General features: G+C 43.6%; 2 protein-coding genes across 2 annotated transcripts in view; one reads left to right on the top strand and one right to left on the bottom strand.

Annotated features, from left to right (window-relative positions):
- Nucleotides 1-2127: 2127 nt before the first annotated feature.
- On the bottom strand, nucleotides 2128-3201 carry LOC124593844 (protein DEK-like). Its single transcript, XM_047132192.1, has 2 exons — nucleotides 2843-3201; nucleotides 2128-2740 (listed from the first exon to the last, which is right to left on the bottom strand). Exons 1-2 carry the CDS (start codon nucleotides 3199-3201, stop codon nucleotides 2128-2130), a joined length of 972 nt encoding a protein of 323 aa, XP_046988148.1.
- Nucleotides 3202-15143: 11942 nt separating this feature from the next.
- The window catches only part of LOC124596458 (structural maintenance of chromosomes protein 4-like), a 317218-nt gene continuing 314544 nt past the window's right edge, over nucleotides 15144-17817 (top strand). Inside the window, exons 1-2 of the mRNA XM_047135592.1 lie at nucleotides 15144-15499; nucleotides 15696-15887. Of these exons, the coding sequence (XP_046991548.1) occupies nucleotides 15290-15499; nucleotides 15696-15887 (402 nt within the window). The 5' untranslated portion in view covers nucleotides 15144-15289. The remainder of the gene's footprint in view (nucleotides 15500-15695; nucleotides 15888-17817) is intronic.

Here is a 17817-nt window from a genome sequence, read left to right as displayed (position 1 = left end):
ATGTGCGCTGCTAGGTGCTCACAGTCCATCTCCCCTGTCCCAGTCAATTCCAGCCGTACAATGTGTGGACTGCCGGGCAGAAAAAATTCTTACCTGTAGTAAGTTTCCAGTCGCTGCTGCGCCCTTGTGGCACATTGCACCAATACATAATGTTCCACCCATCTAATTTATATAAATCACAAAAATACAAATAATCACAGACACCACAAGTCACACCAAACAAACAACGAAATAAGATGATTGAAGAAATTGTGTCCACTGTAAACAAAAGAAACACTTCAGTTAGTAATTTTATAGTTATTTGCACTAGAGTCTGTGTCTCCTGTGTAACAACAAGATCTTCGACAGTGATCGTTTATAAGTTACCTTTGCTGTGCACGCTGAAACAAATCACACCATACCATCAGGACCATGGTGTGTACCAACAATGACACCAGACCACCACAGTGCTGCTTGCACTGCTGGATGAGCTGCCATCTTGACAACCTGGATGATGGCTCTAAAAGCAAGTCTGGATCTGGGATAGCTGTTAAGGGATCACCAATAAGAAAATGGCCTGGAGTAAGGTATGAGAATTCATCTGGATTGTGAGGAAGTTGTGTAATGGGTCGGGAATTCAAACATGATTCAGTTTGTGTTAGAAGTGTATAATTCTTCAAATCTCAGCACTTTGTTCCCCACGACTCTTTTCAAATGTGTCTTAATGGATTTTATGCCTGCTTCCCACAGACTACCAAGATGTGGGGCCTGAGGTCTGATAAAATGCCAGTCTGTACCATTCTGCAATGCATAATTCTGGATCTGGGTTGTGTGAAACTGACAGCTGAACATTTTATGCAGTTCACACAGCTCATTCCTTGCACCCACAGACGTGTCCCCATTGTCACTGTACACAAATGTGCAAACACCTCGTTTTGAAATGAATCTTCACAGCAACGAAAGCTTGGGAGGACAGATCAGTAACAAGCTCGATGTATACTGTTGTCACGCAACAAACAAGGCAATGTAGACCTTTTTTCTAGTTTTGCTCCTCTTTCTCCCATTCATTACGTGTAGTGGCCCGCCATAGTCAATCCCACAATTAAGGAAAGGTCTGCTTTGCTCTACCCACACTGAAGGAAGTTGTCCCATGGGCTGTGTTGCAGTGGTTGCCTTCAAGTAGTAGCGAGAAAGACACTTGTGGATTACTGTCTGATCACAGACCTTCCATTGGGTATCCAGTACCTTTGTCTGGGGCTTGCTAACAGCAGCTGAGATCCTGCATGCAACAAATGAAGATGCTCGCTCGTGACCATTAATTTAGTGACATGATGCTTAGGAGGAAGAATCATGGGGTGTTTCTGACTGTAAAAAACTTTTAATTGTTCCAATCTGCTACCCAACCTCAACAACTGTTCATCATTCAGAAAGGGATGAAGTGAGTCCAGTATGCTTTTCCTGGGGATTGGTCAGCCATGTTGTAATTCTTCAATTTCCTTGTAATAATCTTGCTGTTGCACCATACGAATGACTGCCTTCGATGCTGTGTGAAGTTCTGCTGTTAGGTTTCCACTATGCCTCTCGGTGGCTTGCCATCTAAGATTGTTTATCTCACATTAAGTGTGGAACGTCAAAGTTTCAAGAAACTGACAAGTTATAATTTCTCTGGAATATTATGTTAATAATAAGCTTCTAAAATTTATCAGTAAAATGAAAAACTTTCACTAATAAAGATAATTTAAAACTGCTCTTAGAGATATACAGTTCTGTTAATGTAGAATGTTGAAACACTGAAGCAAACATGCACACTTCAGTAGACATTTGGACTCATTCCTATTATGTTTCGATTAAATTTTTTTGGTTTTTCCCACTGCAAGAGATTATTTCTTGTTGTTTAATAAACCAAAAATTAAGTCAAACAACATTCTCTTGATGTGGTCATTTTTATTTACGATTGCATATTATTCTGCAAGATGCATGTGAAGTGCATGTACGATAATCACTAAAACTTGCAGCAGCGTATTCTTCATCGCAGATATTAATGATTTTACTGTTACTTTAATGAAACCCTTCTTGTGTGCCAGGTCAAAATGTGGATAATTGGCATATACTTGTTTACAAACAGTCTTCATTGTTATTACTTCGAGATTAGCTCCTTCCAAAATTTCTTTGCATACAACTTTGTTTCTTCATCTGTAGGTGGTGCCTTTGTCTTTTTGAGAGGGGTTTGTCTTCAGATGATGACTTGTCATCACTCTTACTAGAGGATTTCCGTTTTTTAGCTGAAGATTTCTTCTCAGGCTCTCTGTTTGTAGTCTTTTTAGCATTAGCTTTCTTGGATGTTTTTTTAGATTGGCTTCTATGACCTTTCTTTGATTCTGAATTGGATTCTGAATCACCACTGGTATCTTCTTCATCAGGTTCATCTTCCTCACCTTCCTTATCACTTTCATCTTCTTTGTCTGCTGCCTTATTTTCTGAATTCGAAAGGTCCTTTCTGTCTTTGTCCATGTTGTCTTCGCCATCCGATGAATCTTCCCTTAAGATTTTTCTATGCGCTTTAGCCCCCTTTGAACGTGGTGTTCGTTTCTCTGTTTCATTTTCCGATTCTGAATATCTCTTGTTGTTGGCCTTTTGGGTTGTAGAGCAGTTTGATCTGCTGTCAGGAACAAGCGCTCCAAAGCTTTTGGGTTCTAACAAAAATGTTACAATTCTCTCTACAAGTTCATCACGTTTTCCTTTTTTCTCGATGTCTAAAACACTGCAAATAGTTTTCAAGACACTCACTTCCATCTTGCACAGAATTTATTTCTTTTTTTCATACAGGTCTGTCCCTTTGTCTACGTCAAACACGCAGAATTACCATATGTTGTTTCTTATAAGAGTGACCTTCCCAGCTGTGCTGAACAGAACTCTGTCAAGCTGCTTTAAAGCATCAGCCTTGAATTTCTTGATAAATGCCTCAGTTCTTGGTATTTCACCTAGGGGAGATCCTTTACCTTTTGGTATTTCAATTGCCTTCGTTTCTTTAGGCCCATTGAATTCTTCTGTGAATCTTTCCACCTCCATTCTCTCTATTGCACCTGATATTTCCAGGCGTTGATCCAGCAATAGAACTGTTTCATCCCCCGAGTTTTCGTTTTCTCCGTCAACATCCTCGTTATCCTCACCATCATTCTTTTCTTCACTTTCTTCTCTTTTGTGCACAGAAACAGACTTCATTTTTTTGTTGCTGCCAGAACCCTTGGACCTGAATGTTAAGGTTGGTATTGCTTACAAGGCATGACAGTACTCCTCGAGCATGGGACTTAACTGAGTGAGGAGGTTTCTTTCCTGACACAATCCAAGCAAATGATGTTTTCTGTAAGGTTGGGTGGTTATCTCTTTTCATTTGACCAGGCCGCAATGCATCATAAGAGATCGATGCTCCAAGCAGAAGATCAATCTCATCAGGTTTGTTAAATGATGGGTCTGCTAACCTTACCTGCTTAGGAAGCTGCCAGGTGGAGGTTTCAAGAGATACAGTTGGCAGTGGTCCTGTTATACGTGGTAATAATGCACAGACAGCATATGTGACATAATCAGCAATTCTTGAGGACATGTACACACTGCAAACATGCCACGATTCTACCGTTTGAACATCGCTGATGCTACTATTGGTATCGAATGGCGACTCAGCTGTATTCCCACCTGATCTGCTAAGCTCCTAGACATAAAGTTCATTTGTGATGCACTGTCAAGAAGTGCTCTGCATTTGTACACCTCCCCATTTTTGTCGGCGATTTTTACAAGTGCAGTAGATAATAATACTTCTGCACGTTGGTGGTATCCTTTCACTGTACAGTATGTTTGCTCTTCTTGTACATCCGTTTCTTGGTGTCTACTGTCACTATTACTGGCTTGTTCTTTGTGCAATAATGTGTTGTGGTGCTTGTTACAAACTCGGCAGTTGCCAGCACGACATTTCTCCTGCCTACGATTCGAGTCCTGACAGTTGAAACAAAGTTTTCGTCTGTTCACGAAGTCTATTCTGCTAGCAGTGTCGCTCTCTTTGAACTTTGAACAACTACTTAACTTATGCGTTGAGTTGCAGAACGGACAGTCAGGAGCAGTCGCTAAAAATGTACGTCGAGAACTGTTCCCTTCTGCCTTAATATGCTTGGCGGCCGGCTGCTGGAACTGGGGGCAGCATTTTGTCTGGGTGAATGAGCTCTAACATCTGACAGCTGATTTTTAGATATGCCACCAAATCTTTCAGACGAGGAAGTGTGGTGTCAGCTGTTTTACATTCCCACTGTTTCCTCAGAGTCACACTTACGTGATCCAACAAAATGTGCTAGAGCAATATTTCTTGCAACGGAACGCCGACGTGAATTACCTCAGCCGCGTTCAGAGTTCTCATTAGGTGATTAATTAACATCTGTAAGTTCTTAGCAGATTCAACTTTTACGGTGGGCAGATTCAGAAGTTCTTTTTACATGCAAATCAACAATTAACTTGGGATTGTTATACCTTTGGACGATCAAATCCCATGCAATCTTAAAGTTACTTTCTGTAACCAGTAAGTTTTCAACCAGCTTGCGAGGTTCACCAGACACACATGACAATAAATAATAATATCGCTGGACACCAGTTATGGTTTCATTGCTAATAACTAGTGCCTAAATGCGTCAAAGAAATGCATGGATTCTGCTATGTTACCATTGAATTTTGGTAATGAAATTGCTAGGAGCTTTATTTCACGTGCACTGCATGAACTTGCAGACTTAGGTGGTAAGACAACATTTGATTGGAGCAGTGTCGCTATCTTTGATTCTAAATGTAAGCACAAGTCTTCAAACGACTCCCTGTCTGCATCGTGAGATTCTTCTACATCGTTAACCTCTAAATGAGTTTGGATGTCGTTGCATTCATCTTTGCTTGTATTTAGTAGTAATTGCCTTACTCGGATGTCGTTGAGATTGGATCCTTCTTCAAAGCTATTAACAAATGTGGAGAATCTAGTCACTCTTGACTTGATTACTACTCTTTTCATAACGAAATTTCGTTTCTCGACAGGGTCAATGCTTCAGAAGATTAGCACAAAGGATAATAGATTAAGGAAATAGAGCCAGGCTGCTCACAGAGCAGGACGACATTACCTGGACTGCAGCTGCTGCTGGAGACGGCGACGGACGGCGCTCACTGATGCACTGGTGTCATGTTGCCGGAACTGCTTGGCGGTGTTGCGGCGTCTGCTGGCTTGAGATGAACTTCACAACTCGATTCTCGTGGCGTTTGTACCTTGGAGAGCTCTAGCGCGGACGTCTGTCACGGCTGATGCTTGAGAGACATGCAGAGCATATGGTAATCTCAGAAAATCGCACAGAAAGCCAAGATAACCAGATACTCGAAATCCGCGGTACGTGCAAATCAAAGCACGTAACTTTTGTGCTGGAAAATGTTCGAATAGATACATCCGGCCCGGAGGGCCAAAATGTAGACAGCTGCAAAACGCGTGGTTAATTCTGCGCTGCTTTGCTCTTTCCACAGTCCAAATGAATGCATATCACTCGTTGCAAAGGAAAGGCGATTGAAAATGAAAGTACATGGTTGGTTAAAATGGACTGTATTTGGACATCACATTGCGAAACACAGTTACACATGCGTGCATGCTGCTTGGCGGTCATGGACTGTCTCCCCTGCCCTGGCCAGTTCGACCATGTATTGTGTGGACGAGTGGGCAGAGAAAATTCTTACCTGCAGCGAGCGTCCGGTCGCTGCTGTGCCCCTGTGGCACGTTGCACCAATACAGAACAGATGTTATTCAAAATATGCTTGTGCTATTTCAATTGATGATAAAACTAGAAAAAATATTTCAGAAACTTTTGAAAATATTTTAAAGCAACCACGTTCATGAAATTTACAAACAAATAATGGTAATGAATTTCATAATGAAGGTATTCAAAAACAAATGAGAAATGTATTAATCATTATTCAAGTTGTCCTGAATTAAAACATCTGTTGTTGAAAGAATATTTGGCTGGAATGATGAAGGCTAGCCATCTAAACGTAGACGATCTGTGGAAGACTGGTGCCACAGAAGTAGAAATTTTGAGGCTGTCTAGATTTGGCTTCCTTCTCAGATATCTGCCCTTTTGATGACAATTTAACAGGTAACAAGTTAGCTCCAATAAGAAACATTTTTGACACGTTTGTGGAAAATTGCAAAACAGCAGATATTCTCTCCACATATCTCACAGTCGATGATAAGTTAGAAGTATTTCAAGGTAATTGTCAGTTTAGACAGTATATATCCAGAAAGCTAACAAATAAGGAATAAAAATATTAAACCTTTGCGATGCCAGGATGTGTTATACTATGGATATAGCTATTTTATACAAGTAATACTCCAGCTACTGTAGTTCAAAGACTGAGTGTCTCTATCATCACAGGTAATACTCCAACTAGTTCAGAGACTGAGAATCTCTATCAAAGGAACTGGCCAGAATACAACAGTGGATATCTTGTTAATAGGTCTTCATTTGTTTGAACCACTGAAAAATGATTTTGAGCTAACTTTACTAGGAACTGTACGAAAAAAAAGGGATTTGCTTCTTGAATTCATGAAGCAGAGTAAGTGTCAAATGCACTCAAGTTTATTTGCCTTCAAAAACTCTTGTACTCTAATATTCCTAAGAACAGCAATAATGTTGTACTTGTATCCAGTCTTCAGCATGATGACATTGTTGATGAAGAGATGGGCAAAGCAGAAATAGTTGTTATGTACAACAAGATGAAAGGAGGTTTAAGCTTTTGGGACAAGTTGTGTGCAGTCTGCACTTGCACAAAGCTCGCTGATGGCCTGTGGTCATATTTTAATTCCTGCTGAATGTTGGAGGTATCAATTCTCAATTCTCAAGTGATTCATGCTGCAAGAAACCCATACAGCAACACTTGAGAAGGAGATTTTCTGTGGCAGTTGTCTTATCATCTCTTTTCAGAGCACGTGTGAGTGTGAACGGCCTTCAAGATTTTGTGAAATTTTTCAAACTTAAGCAAATGCAAGGCCCACTGAACATGCTAACAAATAGAGAAGGCATTGTGCGTACTGTGACAGGAAAAAGAACGGACCTACCAGGTATAGCTGCTGCAAATGTAGTAAATATCTCCGTTTGGAACATGCAAGTGTTATTTGTTCACAATGTTTAAAAAAGGAAGACTGAATTGTATAAACTGGAGAACTGTTGTACTGGCAACCATTATGTGCATTTCATCTTGATTACGATTCTGTTACATGTATTCCTCATACTCAAAAATAAGTACTGTAACATGTATGGAACCTTACATTGTCAGTGGAATTGGACAGAAGTTGTAGTTTTATAAAAGGTATGCACTTGTGGCATCTCTGGCTCAGAGTGCCCCATATTTGGCACCTTCCCTCTTTGGAGTAGTATGTTCTTGTGTGAACATTTGGGCACACAGATGCGTAACAGCCATTCTTTGTTATATGTACGAATGACCAATAAATGTGTATTCAATATTAAGTGTGTTATCTCTCAACTAATCTTCTGTGATAACCACAGTGGTGATCCCCACACCGTCGACGTCTCATTCAGCGTTATTTGTGCTTGTTTTCGTCATTCACTCCCATCTTGTGCCGCTGCATTGTTTGCGCCACAATGGATCTACCTGTGATTTGCGGTGCAAGTGTAACAGGCCGTGTCAACTCTGCCGCTTGCGACCATGAGTGGACAAGCGTTCCTCCTTCAAACCTGGTTAAAAGTGAACAGGTATTTACGCCCAGCCACGCCAGCGGCCACCTAAACTTACCTGGCTCAACATGGCCGCCGCCTAGCGTGGCAACACAACAACAGCCACCACCTAACAATAACTTGTAGGACCTTCCAGAAAAAGACATTGTGGTTTAACCTCCATGTACATTGTTACCTTTCGAATGGCTTGAAGTGCCAGCAAATTTCCCGGACTGTGAATCGAACATTTCTGTACATGGGGTAGCACATTCTCATTTACATAGTGTTGCAACGCCCCCCCCCCCTCCCCGCACGCCGTTTCGGCGCCACTGGTCGCCTCGACCACGCTGGTTTCCACGACCGTCGCACCATGGTAGCACCACGACCGCCTTCCACTCGCTTTCATAACGGCGCCAGCCATTCCACCTGCGCCAGTTACCAGGTCCGCCGCCCCGCAGCTTCACCACGACCGCCATCCGCCCACTGTTGCTACGGCACCGTCCGTTACACATGCGTTGCGCTCCTCCTCAGGCTTGCTGACTGGACACACCTTGCCGGCTTATATGCATGTTGCCTCCTCCACCCACTCCTTATTGTGTGCTGCTTGCGGCCACTGCCTCACCCTGACCTCGGGCAATGCACCGCTTACCACTACCGCCTAGCCAGACATGTTCCTCAAGTTACCTGCATTGCAAAAAGAAAACCCAAAAACTTGGTTCACCTTACTGGACCACCTCCTGCACATCCACAGCATTTCCGACGATGGCGCCAGTTTTGTCTGCCTGGTGAGCCATTTCCACACACATATGGACCTCATCAGCGACTTGCTCCTCTCACCATTCACCTTGCACAAATATTTGATGGCTGGTTAAAATGCCTTTGGATCTGCAGCTTCATCTACTGTCTCACATCACTGACACACTGACACACTCAAGGTTCGATTACACATGGCGGATCAGACTTACGCCATCATTCGTCACCGACACTGCAAGACACGAACAATATCTCCACCATCCTCAATTGGCACACCTGCGCCTCCGGTTCTACACCCTGTCGGCAGAGGCCAGCGTGCTCGCCTCGGTGCCTCAGCTGCCCATCAGCAGCTGCCACCCAGCAGCCTACAGGAGGTACTGCCAATGGGCTCCCGACAGTCGTCGGCGTGATCGGCCATCGGCCCCACCATAGTCAGCCACAATCCCTGCCTGCACTGCACCTGCCCGCCAAGCAGCGTACCCATTGTGCTGGTTCCACACTACCTAGGGGACGCTGCCCGCACTGCTGCGCGCCCTGTGCTTACCCAAACGAGACTCACAGGCACGTTTAAGCATCACGTCCCGCCACATACCTTCATGGTGCCTATCTTCTGATGCTACGCCACTCACTTCAGCAACGAGACGCCTCTACGCCACAGATATCTCGAACGGCACCCACTTTCTCGTTGACACTGGCGCTAACGTTAGCGTCATACTGGCAAAGCACGTCGTCGACACGCTATCCCCTCAACCATCTTGAGTGCCACCAACTGTTCTCCCATTGCAGTCCATGGCCCCATCAAGATGTCGTTTCACCTCTCACTGGTTCACATCATCCCTTGGACCTTCCACACTGCCAACACGGACGGACCTGTGATCGGGTTGGATTTTCTACACCATTATGAACATTCACCAGACCTATAGGCCACTTTACTCTGCCACGCATCTGGCTCTACAGTTTCGTGCTCACTCTATTTCAGGACCATTTCACTCTCTGCCTCCTTGGCTACTCTTTCCACATATACTACCCTGGTCGAGCGCATAACCACACGACTCTCTGATCTGTCATACGTGCGTTCTCAGATCGACGAACTCCTCACCCAGAGCGATGACTTATGCGTCCGCATCGCCTCTACCTCCGCTGAATTGTCACATGCACAACATACCATACATCGCCTATCTGCAGCCCCACAGCGAGCCAGCCCAGTACATGCCTCTACTGAGTCTTCTCGTCAACCTCTCCAGTGCTGAGCACTCCACCGCCTGCTGTTCTTTTCGCATTGCCAAGGACGAATTTCCAAGATGCATCTGCATGCACCTCTCCTGGTTCTTCTCGCCTCTTCACCCCTGCATCGCGCCTTCTGTCGCTGACTGCAGCCGACGCCCCACCTACATTGTTCCGGTTCATCAAGGTCAGCAAACCGACGTTGCCTGAGGATACCTTCTTGACCTGTCATGCTGATTTCCCTACACGATTGTCGGCCAACAGTAATGGCACTTGCCATAAGATTCGCACCACCGACGACCCACCTGTTTGTTATAAGGCTAGGTGCCTTAACGCTTCCAAACTTATGCTCGTGGCCTCGGGTGTTCTCCTCCCCTCTGATAGAAACTGGTCTTCCCCTATTTACCTTGTTCCCAAAAACGGACAGCACTTTATGCATGATCAGGGACTACAGGTCCCTTAATGCCTGCACCATTATCGATAACTACCCCAATCCACATATCTAAGATTTCACGCAGTTGCTTCATGGTTCTACCTTTTTCTCTGCATTAGATTGTTCCTAAGCATATCACCAGGTTCCTATGCATCCACTGGATGTTCCAAAGATGGTCATCATCACAGCCTCTGGCCTATTTGAATACTGTTACATGCCTTATGAATTGAAAAATGCTGCACAAACATGGCAGCGGTTCATTGATTCCATTTTGCTCCTTCTGCCTTTTGCCTACACTTACTTAGACGATATCCTTATATTTTTCTTCCTTCGCTGAGAAGCATCAAGTTCACCTTGATTCAGTCCATTCAGCCCTCGCTGCCAACGGCGTGGTGATTAACCATGATAAATCTCAATTGTGTTCCGCATCCATTGCCTTCCTTGGCCATTTTGTCTCTGCTGACGGCCTCCAACCGACGAGTTCACATGTCGAAATCTTACTTAAACTTCTTCACCCTGAGGATTATGCTCAGCTCCATCGTTTTCTGGGTATGGCAAGCTTTTACCGCCTCCATATTCCTCAAGCTGCCTACATCGAAATGGCCCTCACCAATGCCCTTCCAGCAAAAACACCACTGGAAAACGGAAGTTGGAGTGGACCCAGCTGATGATCGACACTTTTGGTAACCTTAAAACTGCCCTAGCCAAAGCTGTGTCTCGATCACAAGTGATACCAGTGACTCAACTGTGGTTGCTGTTTTACAGCGGCACACTGACGACTCCACCCAACCACTCTGCTTCTTTTCCAAGAAACTGACTAAGAGCCAGTGCAAGTAGTCGCCATTTGACCATGAGCTATCACTGTGTACGAGGTGATTAAACATTTTTGTAGTGACCTCGAGGGGTGATCCTTCACAATCTATACTGATCACAAGCCACTCATGGACACTATTCATAATCCTGCTAAGGACCTTCCGCCCAGGAGTTTCCGCCATATGGACTACAATTGTCAGCAGTCTTCTGATGCATGTTATATCCGTGGCACAGAGAACGTTGTGGCAGACCACCTTTACCTCATCTGTGTGCTAACCGCACCACTGAATCTGGAGGAACATGCCTGACTACAAACCAATGACGATGATATAGAGCAAATAAAATCAGACAACGGCTCATCGCTCTCTGTCCAGCGCCATATACTACCTGGTTCGACAATCACTGTCCTTTATGACACATCTGCAGGCAAATTTCGCCTGCCGGCCGGAATGGCCGTGTGGTTCTAGGCGCTACAGTCTGGAACCGAGCGACCGCTATGGGTCGCAGGTTCGAATCCTGCCTCGGGCATGGATGTGTGTGATGTCCTTAGGTTAGATAGGTTTAATTAGTTCTAAGTTCTAGGCGACTGATGACCTCAGAAGCTAAGTCACATAGTGCTCAGAGCCATTTGAACCACATTTCGCCCCTGGTCCCCGCCACCCTTCGCCATAGGGTCTTTATCGCCTAGTGGCTTAGCTTACCCTGTGATGTGAGCCACGACATGGCTGGTTACAGAGCACTTCATCTGGCCTGGCATGTAGCACGACTGTTGCATTTGTAGCTGTGTGTCGGCAGGCATGCTCAACGTTCTCTGGGCAAGTTTGACATCCCAAGGGGGCATTTCTGGCACATCCATATCAACGCCGTTGGTCCCCTTCCCCAATCCAAAGGCTACAGATGTATCTTGTCGATCATTGACCATGTGACCTGATGGCTCAAGGTGGTCCTACTTACTGACACCACGGCCGAGACTGTCGCCTGTCCCTTCATCTTGGCGTGGGTTGCTCATTTCGGCTATCCCCTATCTATCACCACTGAGCAGGGATGTCAATTTGGGTCCACACTCTTCGCACGACTCTGCAGCATCGCCAAGTTTCATACCACATCATACCACCCGCAGTCGAATGGTCTCATCGAGTGGTGGCACTGTACACTCAAGGCCATCCTAATGCGCCATGGAGACCTCTGGTTGGAGGCCCTCCCATGGTTCCTGCTAAGTATTCGCTCGGCTCATGGAGAAGATCTTGATGCCTCCCTCGCTGAGATTCTGTACAGTGAGCCTCTCCTTCTCCCCGCCGAATTCGTTGAGGATTCACCTTCTGCCGCACCTGAGGATCTCACCAGCCTGGTCGAGTGTGTCTGCACGTATGTCGCGCACTTCTGCATCCCCCTCCCGCCACACCCCCTCAGCATCCCTTCCATGATCGTCCACAAGTGACTTTGTTATGCTGCAGGACAACACTGTGCAGGCAGCTCTTCAGTCGCCCTATTTGGTCCCTCACCATGTGCTACATCGTGGTACCAACACGCTCGTCATCCACCTTCACGGACAGCCACAGACAGTCTCAGCTAATAGACCTAAGCCAGTGTGGTCAGTCAACGACGACCTACCTCCCGATGCAGCCATCCTGCCTTCGGCCGATTCGTCTCCGCCTGCTGTCACCTCTCATGTGCAGCCATTGGAACCACCAGGTTGCAGTACTGCCGACACTGCCGCCCCACTTCCCGCCCCGGCCGCCGCCTACAACCGCTCTGTTGTTGCCAAGATTGCGACTTCATCTCATGAGCCTTTTCTCCACTGAGCGCCACACTACCTTGGGAGGGGGGGGGGGGGGAGGAAGGACCTGTGGCGTCTCTGGCGCAGAGTGCTCTATCTTTGGCACCTTCCTTCTTCGGACTAGTATGTTCTTAGGTTCGTTTGAGCAGTTGCCAGAGAGCACCAGAAAAAAGGCCGTACTGAGCATGTACAGCTACGATGATGTAGGCAGCCGAACTTGGTGTTTACTCTGCTCATATGCTTTTCGTCGCATTTCTGTGTGGAATTTCGTGCGTGGTGGGGCATCATGTGGCCATGTGCAGCGCTGCAGCATGTTGCTGAGAGGACTTAGAGAATTGTACCCGTAGCAATTGTTTTGTCAATTCTACCCCAATAAGGAATGCAAGTAAGGGAGTAGTTCTTGGCATAATATTCATTACAAAGCTAGATTCCACAGCTCAAAGTATCCTAATATTTCGCTATGTGTCGACTGACATAGATTGTTTTTTTTCGTACACTGCGTATTGTTATGTGGCATTCCAATGAAGTTCACATCTACACAGCACTGCAAAAAGCTAGTATGAAGGAATACAAATTTCTTGCAAAAATGAAATAAACATTTCCTTGTGTAGCTTACACCAGAATAAAGGACAATAAATTATTTCATGACTTTTGCAAAAAATGTAAAAAATTAACAAGGTTTTCTGTGAGGCAAAGCAACTGTTCAACTGACAGTTTATATGCTACTTTAGGAATAAATATAAAGCCTTATGGGGAGTTCACACCATAAAACACAGTTTGCAGCCAGTCTACAATTTACCATAGGATGTTCTTCCATAAATTTAAGATGTAAGCTACACAAATTAAGAAATAACTTAAGGCCCAGAGGAAGTACTAGACAATTCACTGTTTCACGACAGGCAGATTTGTAAAATTCTGCTACAGCTGTCAATATATTTGAAACAAAATATTTAACTCAAAACTACTGACTGAATTTGCATGCTTAGTCAGCTTCAAGTGAATATTTACGTATGTTCATACGTACATAGCATTAAGAGATATCACAGTGTCATAAAGGAAACAGGACATCAGAGACTACTCCAACAGTATCTGAATTTCATAAACCATACTAAAATGCTTCATTCTGCTCTAAGTGCGCATTTCTATGTCCAGGTGCACTTGGAGGTACCTGATATTCAGCTTTTCTACGTGGTTTTCGGGATACCAATTTTCTTGAAGTACCAGTACTGTATTATATCATGTTTGGTTCTTTATTATGGTATAATGTCATTCAGCCCAGAAAATGAAAATGTGTGCTTTAAATCGAGAGAAGTTGAAAGTAGCCAGTAGTGTGGAATGAAACACTTCATTTTAAATAAACTGACTGCCTCGGCGACAAAGTTAATAGTGGCAAATTTCTGTACAAAACCGACAGAAATAACTTCATTAAAATAGTAATGGTTGATTGCTAATAAAGTGGAGATAATATAAAATCAGAAAATTGAAAATACTAACTTATTTTAGTCTTTCATGATTATGAGAATGTATTTTAATTCACTTGATGGCTCCCAGCCACAGAAATCTGTTTTGCTTTCGTTTGACGTGGGAGCTGTAAACGAAGAGAGGCCAGCAATATCACTAATCATATACACGGGTAACGTGGAGAATGACTCTCGCCCCCCCCCCCCTACACCACTACAACTTACCTTGCTCTGTGCTTGGGCGAATCTGGGGGCTTGGGCGCGCCAGAAAAATTTTTCCGGGTAGCATCTAGCTACTTGCTGCTACCGTTCATACGGCAAACAGTCACGCTTCAAGTAGCCAGAAACGGCAGAAGGCACTGCTCATATGTGAGTTCAGCACTGGGCATGCGCACGAGCGCGCAGGCAACTGCTCAAACGAACCTCTTGAGTGAACTTTCGGCACACAGATGTGTAACAGCCATTGTTTCATATATGTACGAGTGACCAATAAATGTGTATTCAATATTAAGTGTGTTATCTCTCAACTAATCTTCCGTGATAACCACACACTTAACACTTTAAAATGGCGCGTAATTAATTGCGTACTCTCAATTACTTTGTTGATTTTTACTTGTAAATCTTACTCAGTAAATGCCTGAAGATGGCCTTGTAAGCCGAAAACCGGTTATCAATAAAAATAATATTGTAGAACAAAAGCAAACTCGTGCTTTTCATTTATTATTGTAAATCTGTATTTATCGCCTTGCGGACTGACAGTCCGTAGTGACTATTAACGCTACGAAACACGGCCCAACTACTGCGGCGTTAAGAGATAGCGGTGTCTATTGAAATTGATGAGTGCTGTAGCATCTTCAGATCGATAACTTTCCCAGTGATCGATACCTATGCCGTTGTCAAAGAATGTAGATACCTTGGATAACGGTTTATATTTATTTCATCTTCAGTCTGCTTTTGATGTTCTTTGGAACTACCGGTTTGAAAACAAATGTCGAGTGGGAGGGATTTTGGATCTGTGGACGCTTGTGCGACGGGGAGTTGTCACCTTGTCTGTTTGTGAAAGAAATGATGCGTGAGACTCAAGTTCAGCGCGAACTGCGGTACTGCCATTGCCAGCATGGAAATTCCTCTGGTGAATGGCGATGACGAATTATTGCCGTCTGAAGATGAGAGTGATTGTGAGTTAGATTTAGCCGGCGTCAACTGCGTTGGAGACCTTGCCGCCGTCTCAACTGCGCAAGACAGAGGGAGACTCATTATTTGGTACATAGTGATTACAAACTTTAAAAGCTTCGCTGGGACGCGCACACTTGGGCCGTTTCATGAGGTATTTTCTTTTGCTTTTAAGAGCTATACTTAACTATACAATATGAACAAGTAGAGATATACTACCGTCCTGAATATTGTAAACTGACATCATATTATGTTTGAAAGTTCTTTAAAGTATAAGCTGAAGTTTACTTTGTAGTACCTTGTGGCCGTGCCTCGCGTAAGTTTATAAAATAGTTCATATTTTGTCACAGAAAGTTAATGCTGTGGTGGGGCCCAATGGAAGCGGAAAAAGTAATGTTATTGACGCAATTCTGTTTGTATTCGGACTGAAAGGCTATAAGCTTCGTGCGAAGAATGCGGCATCTGTAATCCACTGTTCGGAAAAATTCCCCAATCTGGACAGTTGTACAGTGGAGCTCCATTTCAGACAAATTATTGAACAGGTACGTAAATTTACGAATCACGTAATCAAGATTGTTTTTGCCAGTAGTAAATTATTCTTCTGTATTGAGAGAGAGCGATGCCGCTGCGCTAATTCAAACCATTACCTTTAAATCTAACCAAGACCTCGGGCCGTTTTTTGCGGTTTTATGAGATGCCATATCATTACAGCACTGGACGAAGCCGACATCTGGAATCGGTAGGTTCAGTTGAACCGCCATCAAGACTTCTTGTGGATTCTAAATACTAAGATACCACCCGTTAGTTAGGAAATCCCGCTAGTAATAAGAGTTAAGTCTTGTGCTAGCATGCCTAAAGTGCTTTGCAGAGCAACATGTTGTGCTCTGGCCTTCGAGCAAATGTCAGTGAAGCTCTTTTTAATTTGTTCGTGTATTCCATTGTTGTTACCACATCACGAATCGCTGTGAATTTGCTTCCTAATGCCAGTAACTAAATGTATTCCACCTTGAAAGAAAGGAATTTGTACAAAGATGTTCAATTACAAATTTAATTATCTTAAGTGAAGTTACACTTTTTGAAAATTGTTTGGAATAATGAAACAGAATGTCTTTGTTTAGGATATTTATCACATTTAATGACCAAGGAGGAAGAAGATACGTGTTTAGATAAAAAAGTAGCTTCTGATCCCAAAGTTGAAGTGAATAGCAAACATCTATTTTTCTAGTGTAATGTATATATTTCTACTTGGATTTCCTTACAAGACATAATGTGTAAGTTACCAGGGCAGAGACAGGCATACACGATGGGGCAGGTTGAACGGAATAAAGTGCTGCTAACCATGTAAGTACTGGTATTGAAAATTATTTAATTGGTGACAAATGGCTATTTTTAAACAAAATAATGCACACTTCATTATTGTAAACATAAGGTATTCTGTGCAGAATTTCTTGCATAACCTATGAAGCAATGCTCACAGTGATTGATGTAACATCTACCCGAATTACGTAATGTGCAGGAATCAGTTGCTAAAACAACGCTTTGATCAAGAGTGCAGCAAAACTAACAGTACAGATATCAGAGGAAATGAGCCACTTTGCAGAGAGCTCTCACTAATGTAAGAATACAATGCATCACAAGTACAGTAATTATGCAGGAGTCTATAGCCTATCAGTTATATATTGTCCATTCGCATTAATGGCACCACAGCCTACATTTTATGTCAATGTGCAGTAACTACTCAGGTGGCAGGTGGTAGCACTAGCAATGGAGGATATATAAAGTGTGTTGGGGGGGGGGGGGGGGGTACCCAGAAAACAGAGCAGTCGTTGTCGTAGTGCAGAAATGGAGCAGTTTATCTGACTTCCAAAAGGGCATGATTGTTGGCTTTGGTGCCAAGGGTGGAAATGTTACCGAAATGGCTAAGTTTGTAAACTGTTTTTGTGACACTGTGGCTAAAGTATAGGAAGAAGACACCGGAGAGGCAGTTCTGATGTTGCAACTGATAATGGAAACAAGACTTAAGTAAAATCAATACAGTGTCAGTATTTGTTGAACTGGAAAAAACATAAATGTAAACTAGTACAAAATGTCTGAAATTCTTAGAAACATAGGAATAAACCATCAAGAAAGATGGCTGATATAAAATATTTGCAAGAACCAGAAGGGAACAATCAGAATGGAAGATGAAGAAAGAAAAGCTCAGGTTAAAAAGGGTTCAGCCTATACATCAAAGGATTGAAGAGAGTCGTTCCATGTCAAATCAACACACTTTAAATAAAAATTTTGCCTCACCCTCTTAGATTTTCCTGGAAGTTGGTATACTTATAGTGGGTGCTGAAACTAAGAAAAATACCAAATTTCAATTTTTTACCTCAAACCATTCCTGAAATATGGTCATGTAAACTTTTCAAAAACTACCCAAAAATGTGTGAACGGACTTTTTTTAAATTCCCCTAGGAGCTGCCCTAATCG

This window comes from Schistocerca americana, chromosome 2 (assembly GCF_021461395.2).
Source record: "Schistocerca americana isolate TAMUIC-IGC-003095 chromosome 2, iqSchAmer2.1, whole genome shotgun sequence".
In the NCBI taxonomy this organism is placed as follows: Eukaryota; Metazoa; Arthropoda; class Insecta; order Orthoptera; family Acrididae; genus Schistocerca; species Schistocerca americana.
Note: the sequence above shows the minus strand (reverse complement) of the source record. Positions and strands in the feature narration are given on the sequence as shown.

Coding starts and splice junctions, on each gene's coding strand:
- LOC124593844 (XM_047132192.1), bottom strand. CDS start 3,201: ATGAAGTCTGTTTCTGTGCACAAAAGAGAAGAAAGTGAAGAAAAGAAT. Junction 2,741..2,842: donor CTTATAAGAAACAACATATG/GTAATTCTGCGT, acceptor AACTATTTGCAG/TGTTTTAGACATCGAGAAAA.